The sequence below is a fragment of the Eleutherodactylus coqui genome, chromosome 12 (genome assembly GCF_035609145.1).
Source record: "Eleutherodactylus coqui strain aEleCoq1 chromosome 12, aEleCoq1.hap1, whole genome shotgun sequence".
Lineage (NCBI taxonomy): Eukaryota > Metazoa > Chordata > Amphibia > Anura > Eleutherodactylidae > Eleutherodactylus > Eleutherodactylus coqui.
The window spans coordinates 26606114-26630856 of NC_089848.1; the positions used below are offsets into that span (position 1 = coordinate 26606114).

The window sequence follows — 24743 nt, forward strand, 5'->3', positions numbered from 1 at the left end:
ATTTTTTTCCCTTAAATATCTCATTAGGGTTTTTTTTCCCCTTCCTCTGGATCAACATTGTGGGTTATATAAGCTAAACTGGATGGACATATGTCTGTTTTCAGCCTAGCATACTATGTTACTACAGTGTTTCCCAGAAAATAAGACCTATCCTGAAAATAAGCCCTACCCTGATTTTTTGGGATTTGAGTGGGCTTGAAATATAAGCCCTACCCAGGGCGTGGCCAAAGCTATGAGGCAGTAGGCAGCATTTGCAGCAGGCTCCCGCCGGACCCCGTCTTATAACCCACTCTTACCGCATCCACGGGCGCACAATCCAGGCGATGAGCCGCATAAAGAAGATAGGAGACTGGGTGACGACCGCCGGAGATTTGGGGCCCCTGGACGCATATATCGGCATCCTGCCGAAGTGGCCCAAAGCTCCAAGATGGCGCCGCCGCTAGGCAAGGTGGGCGGAGCTTCACCCCCGCTCGGCACCGGAGCCCCAGGGAAGACTTCTCTGCAGCCTGCCGCATCTCAGGGCACCCGCAGCAGCCCAGCAGACCCCTGGGACTGAAGGGACACATCCCCACAGCCACAGAGGCAGCCCAAAACGTTAAAGAGCGTCGTGCGACAGGCCCCGCCCACCGCCGCCATTCCCAAGAGGCCACCCGCAGTCAGAGACACCAAAGGTACCTCCCCAGATCCCTCGGGACAGAAAGCAACCCGAAAGGGGGCAAGCAGGGAAGCAGGGGTGGCCACCTGGACCCAGGGAGCGCATCAGCATCTTGCGCCCACTGACACAGACCTGGGGAACAGGAGCCCTGGCCCACAGCAGACGGAGGGGAGTAAGGCAATGCACCAGACCCTGCAGGCCCAAGGGGGAGAAGCCCCCACCCCTACCCCACCAGCAGCGTGCGAAGGAAAGGAAAACCCCTATGAACCCCTTCCCCAAGACGACCCTGGAAATACCCCCTGCGGGAGCCCTAGAGACACTAACAGTCTAACACTAACTACACCCGCAAAGAGCCGCAAAAATCATGGCCACACAAACTATACCTCAATACACGGCTCAGAGGCAGACAACGACGACAGAGACTCGTAGGATTGGAAAGCGCACTTGAGAAGCATCACCACCAGAAACGAAATAGACGCCCTGCTGACCAAAGCAGCGAGCGCGCAAACGCAAGCAATCGAAGCACTGCAAACCGAAATAAAGCACATCAGGCACAGGGTTGCTGATTCAGAAGTAGTGCAGACCGAACTCCACAATATTCTGCTAGACCATTCCTCACAGATCGCTAACATATTAACGCAATTGGACGATATAGAAAACCGCACAGAAGAAATAACGTCCGTATTCGCGGCTTAAGTGAGGAAGTAGAACCAGCCCGCCTGGAAAAGTGGGCAACAAAGTCTTTCAACGGCATCCTCAACCTATCTAGCGACAACCCTGTAGAGATTGACAGGATCCACAGGTCCCTGGGCCCAAAAAGCTCCGACCCGGCCAGACCGCGGGAGGTTCTTTGCCGAATACATTTTTATAAAGAAAAAGAGGAATTACTACGGAAAATCGGAGAGAAAGGCCCTCTAACATACAAGGACAATACCCTCCTGGTGCTCCCCGACCTGTCAAAAAGAACCCTCCAGCTACGAAGAGCACTACGCCCTGTGCTGACAGCACTAAAAGAGAAGAACATCCCATACCGCTGGGGCTACCCCTTTCAGCTACAAGCAGGACAAGGAGGAAGCACTGCCATCTTCAGAGGCCTTGGGGACCTCCCAAAGTTTCTGGCCAAGCTCGAACTCCCTATGATTGCAATCCCCGACTGGCCTAAAGTAAGCTCCCCGGACCCGTTGCCCCCGAGAGAAGCTTGGCACCTGGCAGGCCCTACAGGGAAACATTAACCCAAGGAGGGAGAATCCCTCCTCCTCGCAACCCCATTTTCTAGTAATTCCCTCCTAGCCGCAACTGGCGGAGTTCCTATTGACAACGCCCATGGATGCCTTTATCGAAATATACCCTTCATTGGGTCCTGATACAAATGCCGGGGTTTGGGGGTAGCTGAAGCCTGATATTCTGGTACAGTTTCCCCCAATCTAGGCCAGCAGTACTGGTTGCTGCAACTTTTGTTAGTCTATTTCCGTAGCCTTATTTGCTACGTGATTGTTACTTAACGGGGCGGGGTCTCCCTGGCCCAAGACCCCACCTCAACATGTTTACATCTGTCTTGCTTATTTTTCTATACCCTATTTTTCCTCCCTCTAGTCTCTCCGCCCCTCCAACCCCTGTCCCACAAGGTCTACCTTCACCACACCAGGGGACTTCTTGTTCATGGGCCCTGGCGATGTTCCCTCCAGACGGCAAGAGATGGCATCACTGACAGTAAGCTCTTACAACGCTAGAGGCCTCAATAGTCCTGGTAAAAGGAATCAAATTTTATATAGCCTCCACAAAAAGAAAATCGTGATAGCCTTTTTCCAGGAAACCCACTTTACTACTACGAGTATACCTAGTTGTCATAATCGATACTACCCATACTGGTATCATGCCCCCCATCCAAACCGTAAAGTAGGAGGGGTATCCATAGCATTCCATAGATCCCTTAAGCCTCAGATCCTGGCAATAGAAAAGGAGGAAGAGGGAAGATACATATTCCTAAAACTAAAATTGCTAAATGAAATTTATACTCTCGCTAACTTTTACTTTCCCAACCAGGGGCAGGCGTCCTTCGGCTCCAGGGCTCTCAAGAGACTGTCGAAGTTCGCCGAAAATACGTTGATTATAGTAGGAGGCGACTTCAACACCCCCATGGACCCGCATCAGGATACCTCCTCCAGGCGCTCCTTGGTCCCGCACTCGACCATACGGAAGCTTAAGAAGATGCTGGTGAGTTTACATCTTGTTGACTTGTGGAGATCACTCCACCCGGCCGACAGAGACTTTAGTTGCCACTCGAGAGTACACAACACGTACAGCAGAATTGATTACATCTTCGTTTCCCACAAACTACTTGACGGACCCCCCAAATGCTCCATAGGGCACTTCATTTGGTCTGACCATGCCCCGATCCTGGGAGAACTTAACTCCATTACACAGGAATATAGAGGTTACAACTGGAAACTGAACGACAATTTACTTAAAGACACCGCATTCTCGGCTGACATAACCAGGATAATAGAGACCTTTCTAGAGAGACACTCACTCGACACGACCCCAGCACCCATTAAGTGGGAGGCGTTAAAATGCACCCCGAGAGGGGTGTTCATGTCACACGGCTCGAGACTCAAGCGGGAAAGATCTCACAAACTTAAACAGTTATTCCAGGAACTAGAATCGCACGAGACAGCCAACAAACTCCAGAAATCGGCGGTTCTACTAACTGAAATAACCAACATCAGACAAAATCTTAGCCATACTTGACCAGCACACTCTGCACATTAGAGATAAATTTCGGGCGGGCTGCTACGAGTATGGCAACAAGAGCGGGAGGTGGCTAGCGAGGGCTCTTCGCCCACGGGCCCCTCAGACAAACGTTCTGTCTATCTTAGACTCCTCGGGAGTAGAGGTCCACGCCCCGAGTAAGATCCTTGAGGCCTTTAGGGCTTATTATTCCGAGCTATATAATATCCCCTGCCCTGAGGAGACAGAAGGACACTCCCAAAACGAACACACTGCTCAGTACCTCCAACAGCATACACAAGTAACTATCCCGCAGCCTGAGACAGAGGCACTTGAAGAAGACCTCTCCCCCCAGGAACTGACTCAGGTGATACAGGACCTGAAACTAGGGAAAAGCCCTGGCCCAGACGGGTTTACACCTAGATTTTATAAAACCCACGGGAGCCAGTTGTCTGAGATCATGCTAGCAGCCTTTACCGCGGTATCTCAGGGTTGCCCATTTGCCCCCCCCCCCCCCCCCCAGGCCCTGCAGGCCGACATTGCAGTAATCCTGAAACCCGGGAGGGACCCTCACTACTGTAAAAACTACAGACCCATCTCCCTCATAAACAGCGATCTTAAAATATTTGCAAAAATCCTGGCAAACAGACTAAATCCCCTCATCCCGTCTCTCATCCATGTAGACCAAGTCGGATTTGTCCCTGGCAGAGAAGCCAGAGACAATACGATCAAAACAATATCTTTGATCAATAAAGCTCGAGACTTAGGCATCCCCCTGTGCCTTCTCGCAATAGACGCTGAGAAGGCGTTTGACAGGGTGAGATGGTCCTTCTTGGAACAGATGCTGAGGGAGGTGGGTCTGGGCCCGCGGATCCTCTCTTGGATAATGTCCCTATACAGCGCGCCCTCTGCAAGGATTAGGGTCAACGGCCTACTGTCTGCACCTCTCCAGATTTGGAATGGCACCAGGCAAGGCTGTCCCCTCTCTCCACTCTTATACATTTTGGCGATGGAGCCCTTAGCAATGGCCTTGAGGGAGAACCCAGGCATCAGGGGGATGACGGGGAATAGAGAGGAACTTAAATGATCCATCTTTGCAGACGACCTGCTACTATATGTAACGCGTGACAGTGGATACATAGGTATCCGGACACGTTAAATGATTTTTCCTTGCTTTATTTTCTTCTTAAGCTTGTGCAATCAGGTACATGGTATATGTAACGCGCCCTGACACCTCACTGCCCGAAATCATAGCAGAACTAGCAAGGTACGGGAAACTCAGTAATTTTAAAATGAACCCCCAAAAATCCGAGATACTAAACATATCCTTGCCAACCTTAGAGGCCACCCGACTAAGCGAGTCCCTACCCTTTAAATGGAGGGACGACGCATTAAAATACTTAGGTATACACATCCCAGCCAACCCGCTAGATACCTTTGACTTAAACTTTAAATCATTATTATCTACATTTGAGACAGAGCTGGAAGTCTGGTCCAAGTTACATTTATCATGGTTCGGGAGAATCAACTCACTTAAGATGAATATATTACCAAGAATCCTCTACGTCTTCCAGACCATACCCTATGACATCCCTAAGAGCTTCTTCATCAAACTGCAGAGGGCCTTAGCTAGATTTGTGTGGAGAGGCCTTAAACCTAGAATAAGTTATAAGATTTTATCACGCCCCAGGAAGGCCGGGGGGCAGGTCTTCCGGACCTCGAATTATACCATAAGGCAACAGTTGGGAACTGTATCCTGGACATACTGCACCATCCAAACAAAAAACCGTGGGTGACCTTAGAACTAGAGCAGAACAGCGTAAACCTGGGAGGCGCATTCTGGGTACCAAGGAAAATAGAATGGAAAGGACAGAGGGCATCCCCCCTCACCCTGAATTTATTGAGGGCATGGAGGCGAGTAACAAGCAACAGGAGGATAACAAAAGTACCCGGCCCCCTGACACATAGTAACATAGTAACCTAGTAACATAGTATGTAAGGCCGAATGAAGACATTGTCCATCTAGTCCAGCCTGTCTATCCTACTGTGTTGATCCAGAGGAAGGCAAAAAAACCCCAAGGCCAGAAGCCAATTAGCCCTTTTGGGGGAAAAATTCCTTCCCGACTCCCTAATGGCAATCAGACTGTTCCCTGGATCAACCCCTAATAGTTCCTACCTGCCTGTATACCAGGATTGACACTTAACCTAATATTTATATCCTGTAATATACTTCTTCTCCAGAAAGACATCAAGTCCCCTTTTAAACTCCTCTATCGATTTTGCCATCACCACTTCCTCCGGTAGAGAGTTCCACAGTCTAACTGCTCTTACAGTAAAGAACCCCTTTCTGTGTTGGTGATGAAACCTACTTTCCTCTAATCGTAGCGGATGTCCTCTTGTTACCTTTGTGGTCCTGGGTGTAAACAGATCACGGGAGAGATCCATGTGTTGTCCCCTCATGTACTTATACATGGTTATTTGGTCGCCTCTTAGCCTTCTTTTTTCTAGAGTAAATAGTCCCAATTTGGATAGCCTCTCTGGGTATTCCAGTCCCGTCATTCCATTTATTAGTTTAGTTGCTCTTCTTTGAACCCCTTCAAGCACCACTTACCGGGAATCCTCAAATCCCGGCCACATTGAATGTATCGAAATTAACCTTCCTCCCGGGCAGTCCCAAACCACAAGCCCGAGAGGTCTGGGGACCAGAGGGTATGCACCCCATGGTTGACATTATTGAAAACCACAGACCAAAGCCAGGCGCCTGGATGCAATACTTACAAGTCAGGGACTATTTAAGCTCCCTAAGGGAACCTAAACTGCTAGACTCGGACCTCACCCCATTTGAGGAGCTATGGGTCGCCCCCACTTCCCCACCCCACACGATATCTCTGCTGTACAGGTTGTTGCTCGAAGGGAGGTCGGAGGAGGCACGCTTGCCATGGGAAACGAGATGGGAGGAAGCGCTCAGAGGACAGTTCTCTGGGGAGCTCTGGAGCCGATCGTATGCACTGTCTCAAAAGCTGTCCATATCCATTAAAAGCCAAGAGCTTAACTATAAGATTGTAACGCAATGGTACAGAACCCCGGACAGACTCCACAGAATTTTCCCGGAAATCTCGGAGGATTGCTGGCGATGCTGCTCAGAGGTAGGAACAATGTTACACATATGGTGGTCGTGCCCGTTAATTGCTCTTCTCCGGGGGGACATCGCCAGGGTGCATCAAAAAATCAGCAGGTCTTCTGCGGTCCTGACCCCCGAGATAGCCCTCCTCTTCATGCTGCCAGGCCGCATATCCCGGGTCAAAAAAGGGCTCTTAAGTCATTTCATTATGGCTATGCGTCTAATTATCTCGCAGCATTGGAGACAAACAGGAGCGATCCGGAGGACAACTTGGGTAGAGGCAGTAGAACATATCAAATACATGGAGGACCTCCGAAGCTCCGACCTGGAACCCAATCGGATCCAGGCAGATGCCGGCGACCCCTGGGCGCCCTGGGTAGACTTTAAAGGCTCCACATCCTTCCAGAAATGGCTGACGGATAGATCAATGTAGATGGGGATAGAGGGAGGCAGTGGGAACCAGACCCCTTCTTTCCTTCTTTAACAGCCAATCAGCCCTGTCTCACTCCGTACCACTACTAGAAGTGCCACAGGAAGGTAGATGAAGAGCCCCCCCCCCCCCCCACACCCCTACCCCCTCCCTTACCCCTCTCCTCCCCATTCCCCTGCCTCCCCCCCCTCCCCTCCCTCCCCTTCAGTTAACACTCCCACACCCCTTCCCTTCAACGCCCTTCTTTTACTCTTCTTTTCCACCCATTCTAAAGTTATCTACGTTATTTTTTCATGCTTTCAGTTGTTTTATGTATAAAAAGGTCTGCATTGCAGTTTTTCATCGATTGGGAAGCAACCGAGAAGATCTCTGAAAATGTTTACTGGGGCGTAGGGGCTACCGGGGCCTCCAGCTATAACAAACACAACGATGGTGGCCCGGAGGTCAATTATAGCCGAGATCGGGCTGCCCTGGCCCACTCTCGAGTAGGCGACACATACCCAGGACCGGGCCCTGAGTCTGGAGTCAGGTGACCCTAATATAACTACTATTGGCCTCAGAAATCGAAGGGCACACAACCCTCGCAGGGGGGCCCCATGGAGGCTACCTACGACCCCTCCACGACGTACAATATCTTGCATTGCCCATCATCTACAAGTGTATCCAAGACTGTAATGTTGACTGGAAAATTAATAAACATATTTTGAAAGAAGTATAAGCCCTACCTTGAAGCTAAGCCATAGTTACACTACATAAAAAAAAAAAAAAGGAATGCATTACCTAGCAGGCGCGATCCTGGTCCCTCCTGCTGCTCTACAGAGGCGGCAAAGTTACTGTGCTTGGTCCTTAATAGGTTAAGGAAATAGTCAGAAGCAGACAGATCTGCTTATAGTGCAGCAGCCTAGTTTAGCACAGCAGGCACAACTACCAATGAATGCAGTGGGGGCTGTGCCTACTGTGTTTTCCCAAAAATAAAACCTACCCTGATAATAAGACCTACCCCGGTTTTCAAGGGAGGCTTGAAACATAAGGCCTCCACTGAAAATAAGACCTACCGTAGCTAACCTGTATTAAAAAAAAAAATCACTCACCTGGTCCGCGGCATCATTCACTGAGTGGCTGTAATTGGCTCATCGAGCGCCGGCTGTGATTGGCCACTGGCGCTCGATTAGCCAATCACAGCGCTCACTTTTCTGGAGGTGGGGTATTCAAAGCCTTGTCACCATAAAGAAGCCGAGATGGCAGATGGAGAGGACACTGCAGTTTGCCACCGAGATGCCGGAGATCATCGTGATGCATCAGGACACCGCAGACCAGGTAAGTTTACGTCCCCCTCCCCCACACCACACAAAAAAATATGACAGTGCCTCTTTTGGGGCAAAATTTAATATAAGACAGTGTCTTATTTTTGGGGAAACATGGTACCATACCAATCCGAACCCCGAGCAACGGCCCCCACCATTCAACTATTACTGACCTATCTAGTGAATAGGGCATCTATAGTAAAGTCCTGGGCAAGCCCCTCTAACAGTAGCTGTTTTACACGCATAAGGATAAGGCCCTCTGCGGCATAAATTTCTATCTTATTGTACAGTTTCTTGTAGGTTATGGTTGGTTTCTTAACTAGCAACTTTTCAAAAGATGAAAATTGTGACTATTGTAATGGAATTTTTTGTAACAGAGGACAAACTCTGATCAATGATCTATTGGAAATATCTACAAAGTCTGCTGTGTGCAGTCATACACAATTGTCCTAATAATCAGGTCATAACTAGGATCTATGAAAACTCATACTGCGTATACCCTGCTTTAAACACAGGTATCTTTAATTGTCGTACGAGGACTTATAAGCTATTGTTTCTCTGTTATCAGCCTGAAGGCTGAAGCATATTATATATTGTTCTGTTTACTAAATATGTATCTACCAAATGAAATGTAGCTACTGTATACTACCTTTACCTTTCTCTTGTTTAAAACATAGTTGACTGTTCATACAGTCTGTTGAGCTATCCATCTAATCCTCTTCTAAGTGATACCATCTCCCATATTGTAGCTGATATACATTGTGTAACTGGATACCAAGAAGATTGCAGCTACAACCCCCACTGACCCCCTCCCTTTCTCTCTGCATCTCCCTCCCACCTTTCTGTACTAAACTTGATGTTAAAGGTAAGATGAACCAATAGTGTTAGCTTTTAATAACCCTGCCTACTAAATATATAAACCTCCGTATGTGACGTAATACCCACCCAGAAATTTGGATTGAATATACACACATCCCTCAGGGGCTGTCGACATAAAAATAAATCTTTGTTCACTTCCTGCGTCCTGGGTATCGCATCAGATGTTGGATCATACATCATAATTACACCACGCCCTGTTTAGTTTTTTGGGTTTTTTTGTGTGAAAGTTTAGAGAAATTATACCATGGGCCACAAGACGGCACTGTTGTCCAGGCTTTTTTGTGGATATACATTACATCCTGAGACAGCTGACTTACATTACACATTACCATAAGAAATCAAAATTAACAGGTACTAGTTTTAATAGTTTTTCTGAAAATATAGATAAAAACTGGATTAAAGGTTGGTAAATACGTTCTGCTATTAATCCCTTAGTGACCAGCCCATGCTTCCTCTGGAAATGAAAGCCCTGCAGGCTCCGGACGTGACAGCTCCATGCTGTCGGTTACCAGAGGTAGCCGACATGCTGGAGCTGTCATCCTGGGCCGAGAGACCCCTCCCCCAGTCTTGCAATCACCGATATCCACCTGATACTGGTGATTGCGTTAAAGTCAATGTAAAACAAATAAAAGTTAAAGTTTCAGCTCCCCTTACAGATCGGATACCCCATCCTCTGTGATGTCCCGCCGCTTTCTCGTCCCGCCAGACCTGCCGTCATTGTCTGAACATGCGCGCCAGACGGCAAATAAAGTACTTCTTTTTCTGCTGATCCCGATTAATCAATTACTGACTGCCTATGATCAAAATGGGTCATCAACAGTAAAGTTCTAGACAACCCCTCTAATGCAATATATGCATAACTGTCTGATGGGCGAGGATGGTAAGGATACAACTGCTAGGACCCCAATGAAATACTGAAACAAAAGGACCGTGTGACAACAACCTGATCATCTGCAAGTGAAGGCAAAGGGGGTCAATGAGAGTTATGGGGGGGGGGGGGGGGGCAACCTAATGTAAACTTCCACTTACATATCCCAGTTTGGTGCTCCACGTAACTGCTGGATAAGAGATGGGAACTGTAATATAAAAAAAGACATAAGTCTTTGCTTTAAAGAGTGCAAATCGTAAAGAATTTACACCGCAGTGAATTTCCAATGTCTGCGTTATACAACAGAATGCAGATATAATACTGGGAAAGGAGGCTTCTGCTCCGACTTCTGTATATTTGGAGAGGAAGTCTCCGCGCCGACCTCCCATGTAGCGGCCGGCGCTTGTAACTGCAGGCATGGCTCTTATGGATTTCACTGAGTGCTGTGCCTGCAGTTACAAGTGCCGGCCACTATATGGAGGTCGTCGCGGAGGCTTCAGCTCTGACCTGTGTGTTTTTGTGGTCCTGCAGCATGCGCCCGCTCAGCTGATCAGTTGGGACCCCAAGCGGCAGACCCCAGCCGATCAACTATTGATGACCTATCCCGATGATAGGTCATCAGTAGTATTTCACTGGAAACGTTCTGAGAGTTGTAGACTACAAGTAAATAGTACAATAATAACATACATACATCTGAGTTGAAACTTTGAATGTGAATGTTATTTTTTGTCAGCAGGAACTACTCTTTTCACAAACTAACGTATAATGGTGCAGATTTACTATTGGAAACAACAATTTTTAGGTGCAAACTGCACTGGAATGCTGGCTTACATATTTTTTGCACCACATTTATCCTGTATTTTTAGACACTTTACAGCGTAAACTGAGGAAGGCATGTGGCTTCATGAAAGGGGGGCATGGCCTAAGTGCAACACTATGCGCCAGAATTGCACCAATGCCAAGTAAGAGATGGTATAAAAGTATTAGACAATCTACAGATTCAATGGGTTTATCATGGAGCAGAGTCACTGATCAATTTGGCAAATTTTAAGACTGTCTGGTCTAAGGTGGGGTCCACATGAAGGAAGGGGGGGGGGAATTTCCACACGGACCCTCTGCAGCATTTACAATAGCAGCAGAGCATATGAGATTTTGAAATCTGGTCCACAAGAAGCAGAAATAATCTGCACAAAACCCGTGCAGACATGGACTTGTGGTGCAGAATTCAATTCCACAGCATGTCAATTTTATCACCGTCTCCACTGCGGAATTCACTTCTTCTCAATGAGCACTGCGGACATTCCTATGGACATCAGCCCTGTGTGGTCCCAGCCTAAGTTTTCACTGTTCGTTAGAAAATATTGATAAATGTGCCCCAGTATACTTGGCATCAGAACTGCTTCTGATCAAATGATTCAGTAATACAGATGAACGGTCCGGACGGCAGCCGAAAAAAGCAAATGACAGTGTTGTGAATGTAATGGAGCAATAGAAGCGTTATAACAGTAATAGCTGCTCACCATCGGGGAGTTAATGAGTCTGGTGGCCACCTCCTTGTGTCCGGACACCGTGCACAAGTAGCAGAGTAAGTTAAGCTTTGCCCGCGGCGCAGCCTTCTCAGCAGAATCCAGCAAGCAGCAGAGTTGGGTAAGGAAGTTGGTCCATTCAGGCTCTTTCAGGGAGGAAAGTTTTTCTCCTGTGAAATAACAAACAAAACTTATTAAATAGTCAAATTAGACTGCCTAGCTTTCCATGTTAACCTTAAGAGGTAATGTAGCAGGCGGACCGTCTTCCCTGGTCTATATTGTACATTTTGGTTGAGATCTGTCAGCACACATGGCAAACACCTATGAGAAGGTTGAGTTTGCTGTTCTTGCTGTAAGAGTGGCAGCACTTTTGTTCCCCCTCGAAAACCCCAGAGTTGGGAATTACTGCAGTTGGGACTGTCAGAAGTAAAGAGCCCCTTAAACCCTTTAACTGCCAAGAGCATATGTTATGACTTTAAACAGTTGTTGCAACTAGTATATAAAGCCTAGATCTTGGCATCATATTAGATCCCAGCAGGTTTTCTTTCAAATGATACTATAATACATCACAGTAGGTAGAGTCCCCTGGTCACTCCTAGGGGGACATTTCTTGGCAGCCTGTTTTTGCAGGGTGGTTTGCCATTGCCTTACTCAGTCATCTTTTACCCGCCAGCAAACTGGGTACTCATTTTACCGACCCTGCAACCTTCAGGTTGTGAGCGATGGCTTGGGACTGCATTTCTGCTGCCTTAATGCTCTGCACCACACGGGGCAGTATTCTGTGCCACACAGTATGAACGTGCAATATTCTGGGTGCTGCACTTTTTTTTAAAGTCAAAGAGCAGAATGAAAGTTTTCCCGGTCGTCATCCGATGGCCCCATTACATATGGAGGTTGCTCTCTGACCTCGGTAGGGACAGGAAGAGCCCTTGAAGCACCTCCCTTTCCACCATTTCCTCAGTGTCTTTTTGTCCCTACGGTGGCCAGATGCAAGCTCCAGGGGGTTACTTACCAAAGGGCATGTCGTGCCGAAGATCCCCTGGAGGGAAGAGGTTGGTGCGGCATACCATGGAGTCTCTGCATCCGCGGCCTGCGCCACAATGGAGCCGTCAGTCACTGAGCAGCGCAGGCCTTCATGAGCGGGTCAGCTCCTTCTGGCTGCCGCTGGTCCATGGGGCGCATACTGGTGTTGTAATCTGGTGCGGTGAAGTCATGCGCATGACGTAGGGGGTATGGCTACGGCACAGACCCGGAAATGGCACCAAATTTAAACCTGCTTCACTAGCAGGCTCTGCTCCTGCATTGAGATTACCCTGCAAGATCCCAGAACGTGCTTCAGGATGTCAGCACTCAACAGCTCAGCACAAGAAGGAGAAGCAGATACCCTACAAACTGTGAGTGGCTATATGCCAAAAAAGGAATATGCAAACTTGTCACTGTGGTTGATTGAATGCATATATGTTCCCTTTTTTCTCCCTTTTTCCCATTCTTTGCATGGGTTAGACCAATAAGGAAGGTCCGAAGAGTAAAGCGGACCCTAAGGAAAAAATCTAGGAAATACGTTATCTAATCTGAGATTAGAAGATAGCTACAAAAAGTCTATGTGAAGAATGCACAGGGAAAATCCTAGTGGAGGAAAGGGCGGCATTTAAAGCGGATATTAGGTGCATGATTAAGGAGGAATTGCAGACCTCTATGGCGTCCTTTTCTCACCCTCAGCCTGGACCATCAAGACCCCCTAAAAGGTCAAGGCAGGAAAAATTGGCGAGTTCTATCTTCAGGGAGTCCCTGGAACCCCTATTGGAGGGGGAACTAGAAGACCCGCTGCCACAAGCCGAGGATGAGAAGAATTACCATTTCTCCTCAGACGACATGGGACATCTCATCAAAGTGGTCAGGGAAACCATGCAGATTGAAGAAGATTGTCCGCCAAGAACAGTCCAGGATGAAATGTTCGAGGGACTTCGGTCCAGAAGGAAAACTATTTTTCCGATTAACCAAACCCTGCAACAAGTCATCTCGGATGAATGGCAGGAACCAGAGAAGAGATTATCCGTCTCAAAAGAAATTAAAAACTGTCTGGCATTCGCTCCGGAAGACGTCCATATATATAGGGAGACCCCAAAGGTCGACATGCAGATCGCCAAGGTGGCCAAGAAAACCCTGCTGCCCTTTGAAGATGCGTGTCAGCTCTCAGATCCTATGGACAAGAAAATCGAAGGACTGATGAAAAATACCTGGGAAGAGACTTCCTTCACTATTGAAGTCAACATCACGGCGCCATCAGTAGCCAGATCAATGGTCCTGTGGCTGAACCGGATGGAGACCTCAATTAAAGAACGGGCTTCCAGGGAAGAGTTAGCCAGCTGCCTTCCCCTCCTGAAGATGGCTTCTGGCTCTCTAGCAGATGCGTCAGCAGAATCCGTTAGATACGGCGCAAAAAAACTGCAGTCCTCAGTAACACCGCAAGATGAGCGCTATGGCTAAAATCATGGTCAGCAGAAATGACGCCCAAAAACAAACTCTGCGCAATCCCGTTCTAAGGAGAATATATGTTCGGGCCCGTTCTGGATAAAATCCTCAAGAAAGCGGGAGTCAAAAACAAGATCCTTCCAAAAAGGAGATCCTATAAGAAGCCATCCTTTCCATCGAGAACGCAACAGCCAGCTCCAGAAACTAAAGGGAAAGGGAAAACAGGGAGATGGTCGTACCCCAAAGGAGGTCGGGGTAAGGAAATCCAGCCCATTTCTGATCCAACAGGGGGTAGACTATCAGGATACCTGAACCAGTGGCAGGGGATATCATCCAACCCCTGGGTACTACAGATAATTGAAACAGGGTATCAAAAATATCTGAGGTTTGCTCTGCAAGTAGGCGATGTAGTCTATCACTACCAATTTATGGCTCTACCGTTTGGCATCTCTACTGCCCCTACAGTCTTCATGAAAGTAGTGATAGAAATGATAGCCTACTTAAGGAGAAATCAAATTCTCATCTTTCCTTACCTGGATGATTTCCTGCTGGTATCAAAGACAACAGAGACCATTCGCGCAGACTTGTCTGTAGTCCCATCCACTCTGGACGACTTGGGGTGGATAGTAAACAAACAAAAACCAGACCTGATCCCAGGTACACAGAAGATATATCTAAGGGTACTCCTAGATCCCTGCCCCCAGGAATCTCGGCTCCCACTGTCCAAGAGTAAGAATCTTAACCAATCAGTATCATCCCTATGCAAAGCCACGACAGTGTCCATCAGAGAAGCAATGAAAGTGCCGGGCCTGTTTACAGCCTTTATACAAATAGTCCCATGGGCGCAAGCCCATACCCGACAGCTGCAACGGTTCATCCTTGCCCGGTGAGAAAAAACGGCAGACCTCCCTAGATAAGAAGGTGAGCCTGTCCGTCCAGGTTAAAAAGTCCCTGCGCTGGTGGACTTCCCAGAGTAACCTGAACAAGGAGTCACGAGAACCCTCTATATCTGTTACGACAGATGCAAGCAAGACTGGGTGGGGAGCACAAGTAGCAGACCTGACCCTTCAGGGAACCTGGGACTCTCGAATAGCCGCACGCTCATCCAACTATAGAGAGCTAAGAGCAATCTGGGAGACCCTCTGGGTGTCACAACCCCACCTTAACGAAGGCATGCCAAAATCCTAACCCATAACATGACAGTCTTATCGTTTGTTCGTCACCAGGGGGGACACCCGCACCTCCAACAGTTGGCGGCAAGGATACTTCGCTGGGTGGAATCCACGGTGCTATCCCTCTCAGCAATCTACCTGAAGGGGTCCACAAATGTAGTTGCAGATTTTCTCAGCAGGCAACGCGTCCTACCAGGAGAAGGCCCTAGCAATCCAGGGTCCACTTCAACTGCCAGCCAAGCAAGATCTTCTTTTCCAGGGTTCGCTATCGTACTCGGGAGTCGAAAAACTGAAGTTAGCAGCCTGGATGCTGAAGGCATAATACTAAGTAATCAACACCTTTAGTAAAAGCAGCAACCCCGTAACCACAGCCATTTACAATCAAGTGTGGGAAAAGTTCTCGGAGTACTGTAACTTAGATCCAAATGAAGTTCCGAGTATAGATTTACCTATAATCTTGGAATTTCTGCACGCGGGCCTGGAAAAGGATCTTAGCCCAAGAACTCTTAAAGTACAGGTGGCAGCATTAGGATCCTATTTGGATTTTCCCTTGAGGGAGCATCGCTGGGTCCGCAGGTTCCTTAAATGAGCTGACAGACTCTGGCCCTTTATTAGGGAAACCTTTCCTACATGGGGCCTAAATTTAGTCCTAAATAGTTTTCGTAAGCCACCCTTTGAACCCCTCTCCCAACTTCCCATAAGGTTGCTTACACTAAAAAAGTTTCTCTCCCAGTCGCCATAACCTCGGCACGGAGAGTAGGAGAATTACAAGCTTTATGCGGTGTGGGGCCACATATGATGGTACGAGACGATAGAATCCCCTTTAATCTAGATCCCGCTTTCCTTTCAAAAGTCGTGTCTAAATTCTACAGAGAGCAGGGAATTACCCTACCCTCTTTTTTCCAGAGCCCCTGTAATGACAGAGAGAGAATTCCATAGCTTAGACGTCAGGAGGGCTGTTCTAACATATCTAGAGGCTACCCATTTCTTTTGAAAGCATAATAACCTCTTTGTCCAATTTCAGGGGCCAGGCAAAGGAATGATGGCATCTAAGCGTACCATTGGTATATCTGGACTTCTCTAAAGCATTTGACACCGTGCCACATAATAGGTTGATATATAAAATGGGGCAGCTCGGACTGGGTGAAAACGTGTGTAAGTGGGTAAAGAATTGGTTTAGAGATAGAAAGCAAAAGGGTGGTAATAAATGGTTCGTTCTCTGATTGGGCCACCGTTGTTAGCGGGGTGCCACAGGGCTCAGTACTAGGCCTCATTCTGTCCAATATATTTATCAGCGACCTGATAGAGGGGCTGCACAGCAAAATATCAATATTTGCAGATGACACAAAATTATACAATATAATCAATGCAACGGAGGACAATGTGCGGCTATAAACGGACCTAGATAAGCTGGGGGCTTGGGCAGAAAAATGGCAAATGGAGTTCAATGTTGATAAATGTAAGGTTCTGCACATGGGCAGGAGAAACGGATGTCACGAATATACACTAAATAGGGTACTGCTAGGGAAGTGAGACGGAAAAAGACCTGGGGGTACTAGTGGATTATGGATTAAACTGGAGTAACCAATGCCAGGCAGCTGCTGCAAAAGCTAATAAAGTCTTGTACTGCATTAAAAGAGGTATAGGGGCGAGGGGCAAGAACATTATTCTTCCATTATATAAGGGACTAGTCAGGCCTCACATGGAATACTGTGTACAGTTCTGGACACCGGTGCTCAGGAAAGATGTTGCAGTGCTTGAGGGGGTTCAAAGAAGGGCAACTAAACTAATACATGGAATGGGAGGACTGGAATACCCAGAGAGGCTATCCAAATTGGGATTATTTACCCTGGAAAAAAGACGGCTAAGGGGCGATCAAATAACTATGTATAAGTACATGAGGGGACGATACAAGGATCTCTCCCATGATCTGTTAATACCCAGGACTGCGACTGTAACAAGAGGACATCCGCCATGTCTAGAAGAAAGCAGGTTTCATCGCCAACACAGAAAAGGGTTCTTTACTGTAAGAGCAGTGAGACTGTGGAACTCTCTGCCAGAATATTTATGTTCTTTATCAATGTAAAATGTGACCAAATAAGGTAAATTTTGGTTCAGTAAACATTGTTCACCAAAGTAATTTGAAAGTCACTGAGGAACTGGTGGAAAGGGAGGTGCTTTAAGGGCTCTTCCTGTCCCTACCGAGGTCAGAGGGCAACCTCCATATGTAATGGGGTTGTTGTGATGACTCCCGTACATTTTTCCTGGGTCAGTGTTACCTTAAAAAAAGGTGCAAGTGACATCAGGAAGAGAGTTCACAGGCTGTCACTGCCTCTGTTGAGCAGCTTCTAGTGACTCCATCGGATGATAGAGCAACTTATGCTCATGTTATCAAACCTCTAACTAATATAATAAGATATGTGCTTTATGACTATTATATTTAGGAGTGTCTTCTTTACTTATCAACTATCCATGGGTATGATCGGAGGGGGTCTTACCGCTACGACCCCATTTGATCCCAAAAACTGAGTCCCATGTCCCATTCTTCTTATCACTATGGACTCTCTGCACCCACTCAGTGACCTTGTATTGAACAGAGCAATGGCCAAGCATGCACAGCCACCACCCTATTAATCTCAATAGGACTGACAGAAATAACCAAGTACAAGCTCTCCATTATCCATCTCCAATAGGCTAATCAAAAATGAACAGAGTGGCACCAGACATGTGCGATCAGTTACATTCATTTCAGTGGGGCTGACACCCAGTTATGTTCAGCAGTCCTATTTAAAATGACTAGTCCAGTACCACATATAGGCGACCGCTGCTTCATTCAATGTCCTCCTCATTGCAGGGATTGCAGTGCGTCCACAGCGAGGAGGGTGGGGTGGGAAACGGGACCTCTGTTGGGATCGCTTAGACCCCTGTCAGTCAGTCTTTTATCACTTATCCTATAGATAGGTGATAAAAGTGTATTCTGGTACAACCCCTTCAAATGCTTACAGACGCAGCCCTTTTTTTTTCCAATGTCATTTTCAGTTTTCCTTCCCCACTTTCAAAAAAATCATAATTCATACAACATTTTGATCGCTTTTATTACATTTTTTCTTGGAGACGGGATGACCATAAAGAGCGCAAATCTGCCATTTTTTTTTATTCCGGACAACTTTCACCATGAGGGATGAATAATGGGTTACTTTAATAGATCAGACTTTTACAGACGCAGCGATACCAAATATGTTTTTTGTCTTGATTTTTTTATTAGAATGATAGGAAAAGGGTGTTTTACCTTTTAATACCTTTTATGTTTTCTAGTAATTAATAAAACGTAAGGCTTATTTTTACTTTTTTTTTTTTTAAGTCCCCCTTCGACTTGAACTTGCGATCATTTGATTGTTCCTGCTGCAGGCTGCCGTGCCAACTGAAAAGCACTTCACAATCTCAGTGTGTGTGTGTGTGTGTGTGTGTGTGTGTGTGTGTGTGTGTGTGTGTGTGTGTGTGTGTGTGTGTGTGTGTGTGTGTGTGTGTGTGTGTGTGTGTGTGTGTGTGTAGGGGGGGGGGGGGATGCTCGGAACCTCACAAAAGTGATCAGGGGATTTAAATACCACTGTCAGAACGGACACCAGCACTTACAGTGTTAAAAGCCACAATCAGCTTTCATGCTGATCACGGCTGTTCCCCGCGGGTGTCAGCTTTAAGCAACACCTGATACTTGTATGGAATGGGATTGGCTTCCAATGCCGCTCCATACAAACCTTGAAATCACAGGACATAAATGTGCAACCTGTGTCGTTGAGGGTTTAAGCTACTAAAAAGAGACTCACAAAACTCCTCTACTGATCATTGTTCTTTTTATTGCTCACGAATTATGCACACCCACCTAATAAGACCCACTTTCAAAGGCCAATCCACACTTGCAAAATAAATAAATTACCCTAAAGCGTCGCGGAATAAGTTGGCTCTATACAAATAACAAGATTTGTTTAGATGAACCTGATTACACAGAACGATGCAGCTGTAGGTTTTTAGATCTGCATGAAAGATTTGATTGTGGATTTATCATTGATCGGTCTTTCACAGCATGTGTTTACACAACACAAACAATGTGCACCATAATCCTGGTGTGTACAATGGGCTTTATACTCACTGCTTCATTCCCCAATCACTGGCCTTAGTGGTATACAGCTCAAGACCACTGAGGCGAGTCATTGAACAGCAGCATCTCTGCTGACTCCATTCAATGCTGCCGGTGTTATGCGGACAGGTTAGTCCTTACTGGGGTACTGACCTACTAGCCGAATGCAGGACAGGTTGATGAAAAGGCCGTATATATTACCTAATCACGTACATCTACCAGAAAGGATAAACTGAATGTAGAAATCAAAGGACAACAAACAATGTAAGCTCTATTGTTCATTCAATGCTCGTACTGTAAGATATGTGAAAAAATGACAGTAATCAAAGACAAATAATATTCTAGGTGATCCACACGGCAGCGAGCCGAAAATGGACTCATTTTAGGTGCATTTTACTGCAAGTAAAGAATTTCATCCCAGCATTAAAAAGCATTTTGCTAGCGTGGTACGATGCATTACGCCATCATTTCAGGTGCATTATGCCATTTCTTTGTTCATTCAATATTTGAATAATAGACTGAGGCAGATATCTCCTGTCATTTCTCTGTAATGTAGTTTCCTATATTAAGATAAAGACAGTTGCTTCAGGATTTTACTTTCATTTATGACCTTGAAAGTTTTCACTCGACCTTCAGTATATATATTCTATGCCTCCTAATGCATATTATCCAGACATTAGAGAACAGCACAGCATTAACGTAAGAATCATATCCCTAACATCGTGTCCCCCTGGTGCCTCCAAAACAGGTCTAACCCATCGAGGCATGGGCTCTAATAGACCTCTGAAGGTATCTGGCACCAAGACATTAGCAGCAGATTTGGGGAACTCGGTCATATTCATCAAAACTATTCCGAAACTATTTTTACAGTGAGGCAAATCTGCTTAACCTGCTGAAAGAGGCCTCTGCCATTAGGGAATACAACTGGCATGAAGGGCTCTACTTGGTGTGCAACATTGTTTAAGTAGGTGGTACATGTCAAATTAACATCCACATGAAAGCTACAGGACCCATGGATTCCCATAGAACATTGCCCCATTACACTGCCACCCTCGACTTATCTTCTTCACATAGTACATCCTGGTGGCATCTCTCACCCGTAAGAGGAAAGGTGTTTAATCAGACCAGCTTCTTCCATTGCTCCATGGTAAAGTTCTGATGATCACACGTACATTGTAGATGCTTTCAGTGGTGGATAAGGGTCAGCATGGGGACTCTAACCAGTCTGTGGCTATGCAAGAATGTATTCCGACACCTTCCCATCATAACCGGTAGTAATTTTTTCAGCAATTTGTACTAGCTCTTCTATGGGATCAGATCATGTGGGTCAGCCTTTACTCTCCATGCATAACATTAAGCCTTGGACGGCCATGGACCTGTCACTGGTTCACCAGTTGTCCCTCCTGCAACCACTTTCGGTAAGTGCCAACCTCTGCCTACCGGGAACACCCAAGGTGGTCACTTGTTGCCCATAGTATGAATCAGATGCCAGCCTTCCTTACATATTCTATCAGCACTTAAAGCATTAAAGGGGTTGTCAAACTTTAACAAAAAGAAACAAAAAAACACCCACCTCTCTTTTTTACCCAGGAAATGGTGCAGCAGGTCTCAAGATGATCCCGGTGTGTACTGACAACAGAAGTTAGGTGAACACTTCAGCTAATCTGAGGCCGCAGCATCATAGAACGGTAGAGTTGAAAAGGACCTTCAGAGTCATCAGGTCCAGCCCCCTGCTCAGTGCAGGATCACTAAATCATCCCAGACAGATATTTGTCCAGCCTTTGTTTGAACACTTCCATTGAAGGAGAACTCCCCACCTCCTGTGGCAACCTGTTCCACTCATTGATCACCCTCACTGTCTAATATCTAATCTGTGTCTCCTCCCTTTCAGTTTCATCCCATTGCTTCTAGTCTTTCCTTGTGCAGATGAGAATAGGGCTGATCGCTCTGCACTGTGACAGCCCTTCAGGTATTTGTAGGCGGCTATTAAGTCTCCTCTCAGCCTTCTTTTTTGCAAGCTAAATATTCCCAGATCCTTTAACCGTTCCTCATAGGACATGATTTGCTCACCATCCTGGTAACTCTTCTCTGAACTGGGTGCTATGATGTCATGATAGTTCAGAATACTGGCACCGTGACCTCTGATTGGCTACACCTGACTTTTGCTGACAGTACAGACCGGGATTGTTGCGGGCCCACTACACTGTTTCTCATCGGGGAAGAAGAGAGAAAAGTATTGTTTCTGTTATTTTAAAGTTGGACAACCCCTTTAATTATCTGACAAATTGTTAGGGGCAATACCTGCCGCCCCCTTCTATCTGCACCCATTTTCAAAAATTCGGCCTTACATGACAAAAACCACCCCATCCTATCTTTGTATCAAATTTTGATTCCACAGTCTGTTAAAAAAGTAAGCCAGGCAAAGAAAGATTTGCCGATTTTCTTGCATTGCGCCAACATTCATCCTTACAACTTTTCTATGTGGAAGATAAAAATCTCTCAACTTTCTGGCCTTACAGAAGTATAGAATCCTTTATATAGAAATATAACAGCAGGTTCAATGCAGATTTGACAGCTGGAAACTAACCCATGTGTATGGAGTAAAGCACAATACTTCTTACCTGAATATACTGGATGGCCCAATGCTTTCCCATCAAATCTTATCGGAGTCGGCTTCATAATCTTAAAGGAAGACAGGAAAAAAAACCAATAAAAATTAAACAAAGACTTTCAACTGGTAAAGTGTACCTCCGCTGATGAGAGATGCTACCATGAGCTGGGCAGTGCAGTAGTGGAGGCACCACAAGGTTCAGCAACTACACTAATCTACAAATAAAAAAATAATTTCTGTGTCTGGTTTGGAAACCGGTTGATGTAACTAATTTTGGGGTGCCGAATTGGTGGAAAAATCAGATTCTATCCATTACATCACATTTCTGAGATACACAGGACTATTACATAGACAATAATACAGGATTGCCAAATAGTTTTGTTTGTATTTAAACCAGACAATAACACTCAGAACTGAATAATGTTTTTCTGGTAATTTATTTGTGAATGAAACTCAAAAAATCCTGATCTGCGGAGGTAAGAATGAAGAGAAGTGATTCATGCAGATTACAACAAACACTAAACAGCAGTGCAGATAGGCTCATGTCGGTAACCTTCCTGCTCAACTACATTGTTCTGCCATCTAGTGACCATTTTTAGAACTTCATCCACTGTAAATAAAGAGTTTAGTTCAGTCATGGATTTAATTTTATATAAATAATTTACCAGAAAATGAGCAAAAACACAAAAAGCTTTTTTAAAAAACAATTGAAAAAAATCTAATTGATCTATCGCACACCAGATTCAAAAATGCTGTTGAGCAGTGTAATCAGCCTATTAAGTAGAACAAAACCCGGCAAGATACTTGACAGACTTCCTACGGGTACCCTGGCAACTTCTTGTGGCACCCATACATTAGGTTGATGAAAATGGACATTTTTTTTTTTAACAATAACATGAGGTTATAAATTCTTGAAATCAAAGTAGAATTACAATATAAAATATTATCTCTTCACATTCGGCAATATGGACCGCCGGGCCGCATACAATCGAATCTAAATGGAATCACACTATAAAATAATGGCTCACTACATTCGGCACAATTGTGACAAGATTAACCTCTGGATTACATGCAACCCAATCCAGTAAATTAGAAAGCACATAGCAAAACATTAACCCCTTGCCGCTCCAGGGTGTAAGTTTATGTCCTGGCAGTGGGGTACTTCCAGCAAAAGGGCGTAAACTTACATCCTGGGGATGGCGCGAGATCATAAGAGATCTCGCGCTATCTGGCAGCGGAGGCCGTCACTGATAGTCGGCTTCCTGCTGCAAAAGCGGGGGTGCATCGGAGATGCGACCCACGCTGTTAACCCCTTACCTGCCTTGATCTATGTAGATTGTGGCATGGGAAGGGTTCACAGAGGGAGCGTGTGATGTTATCAGGCTCTCGCAATACAATCGCAGAGACCCCGGCTGGCTGTTATGATAACAGTACGCCACCTGCAGGCGTCCTGTATTACCACTGCCTATGATCGCTATAACAAGCGATAAGGCATTGCAGGAGAGAAGTCCTGCAATGTCTTATCATAGCAATCATCGGTGATATGATGTAAGTCCCCCACAGGGACACAAATGCTGTAAAAAAATAAAATAAATAAAAATGTACAAAAAACCCCCCAAAAAACGTTTTGCTCTTTTTCTCACATTGGCATTTTATTAATTTTTTAAAATTTTATGCTACATATTTGGCATCATTGCGTCCGTAAAAACACGTACAATAAGTTGAACATGCTTTTTATCCTGCATGGCAAAAAGCGTAAAAGAAAACGGAGGCGAAAGGCTAATTTTTAGCCTTTTTGCCTCCCAAAATACGCAATAAAAGTGATCAAAAAAGCCGTGTGTACCCCAAAATGGCATCAAGACTACAGCTCGTCTTGCAAAAAATAAGCCCTCATAGAGCTCCAGCCATGGAAAAAATAAAAGTTATAGGACTTTGAATGCAGCAATTTAGAACAAAAAAATTCCCAAAAAAAAAAAAAAAAAAAGGTTTTAGTGCAGAAAAGTTGAAAAACCTAAAAAAAAATATATAAGAATTTTGGCATCGCTGTAATCGTACCAACCTGCAGAAAAAATGTATTGTGTCATTTATGCTACATGGGTAACGCTGTAAAAAAATAATAAAAAATCTATGGAAGAATTTACGTGTTTTCTCTCCCTGTTATCATTTAAAAAAAAGCTTTACAATATAGTCTATGTACCCAAAAATGGAACCAATAAAAACTACAGTTCGCCACGCAAAAAACAAACCCTTATTTGGCCTCGTCGACAGAAAAATAAGTTATGGATTTTGAAAAAATGGAGATGAAAAAATACCAAAAATCGCTGCGTCCTTAAGCCCAAAATAGGCCATGTCCTTAAGGGGTTAAAAATATGTTAATAAGAAAATTGGAGGTCTCTTAAGTATTGAATCTGTAGGTGGAGATTATGAACATATACAAAAGTTGTAGTCTTTTGAAACTGGATTGTCAACCAAAGTCCTTCCCCCGAGAACCAGGAAGACCTTAAATAGGTGTAACCAGACAACGGAGAGCTAAGCCGGCCATCTCACTCGGTCACAGTGTGGGGAGCAGCAACTGCTTTTAATATTCATCTCTGGCTCCCAGGTTCCCGGCCGGACGACCCACCGCACAGCCATGGGATGTCAAAATGGCAGAGACAATTAAAAAAAAGAAAAAAAAAGAGAGATAAAACAGAAACAAACCTAACAAAACAGAAAACAAAATTAACTCAATGAGAAGTGAAACCAGATCGAAGAGAGAGAAATATCATCAGCTTGTATGCTTAACAGTGGGTAATTGTAGAGCGCTGCTATGGTGATAACACATTGGGTAATTTATGGGGTTT

The 24743-nt window shown here is 45.6% G+C and overlaps 1 protein-coding gene across 3 annotated transcripts in view; it reads right to left on the minus strand.

Annotated features, from left to right (window-relative positions):
* The window catches only part of ULK4 (unc-51 like kinase 4), a 649532-nt gene that overhangs the window by 578327 nt on the left and 46462 nt on the right, over nt 1-24743 (minus strand). For all 3 annotated transcript variants that reach the window (XM_066584674.1, XM_066584676.1, XM_066584675.1), the window contains exons 14-16: nt 21911-21971; nt 11505-11680; nt 10146-10192 (exon numbers count right to left, since the gene is read on the minus strand). In XM_066584674.1, coding sequence (XP_066440771.1) covers nt 10146-10192; nt 11505-11680; nt 21911-21971 — 284 coding nt within the window. The remainder of the gene's footprint in view (nt 1-10145; nt 10193-11504; nt 11681-21910; nt 21972-24743) is intronic.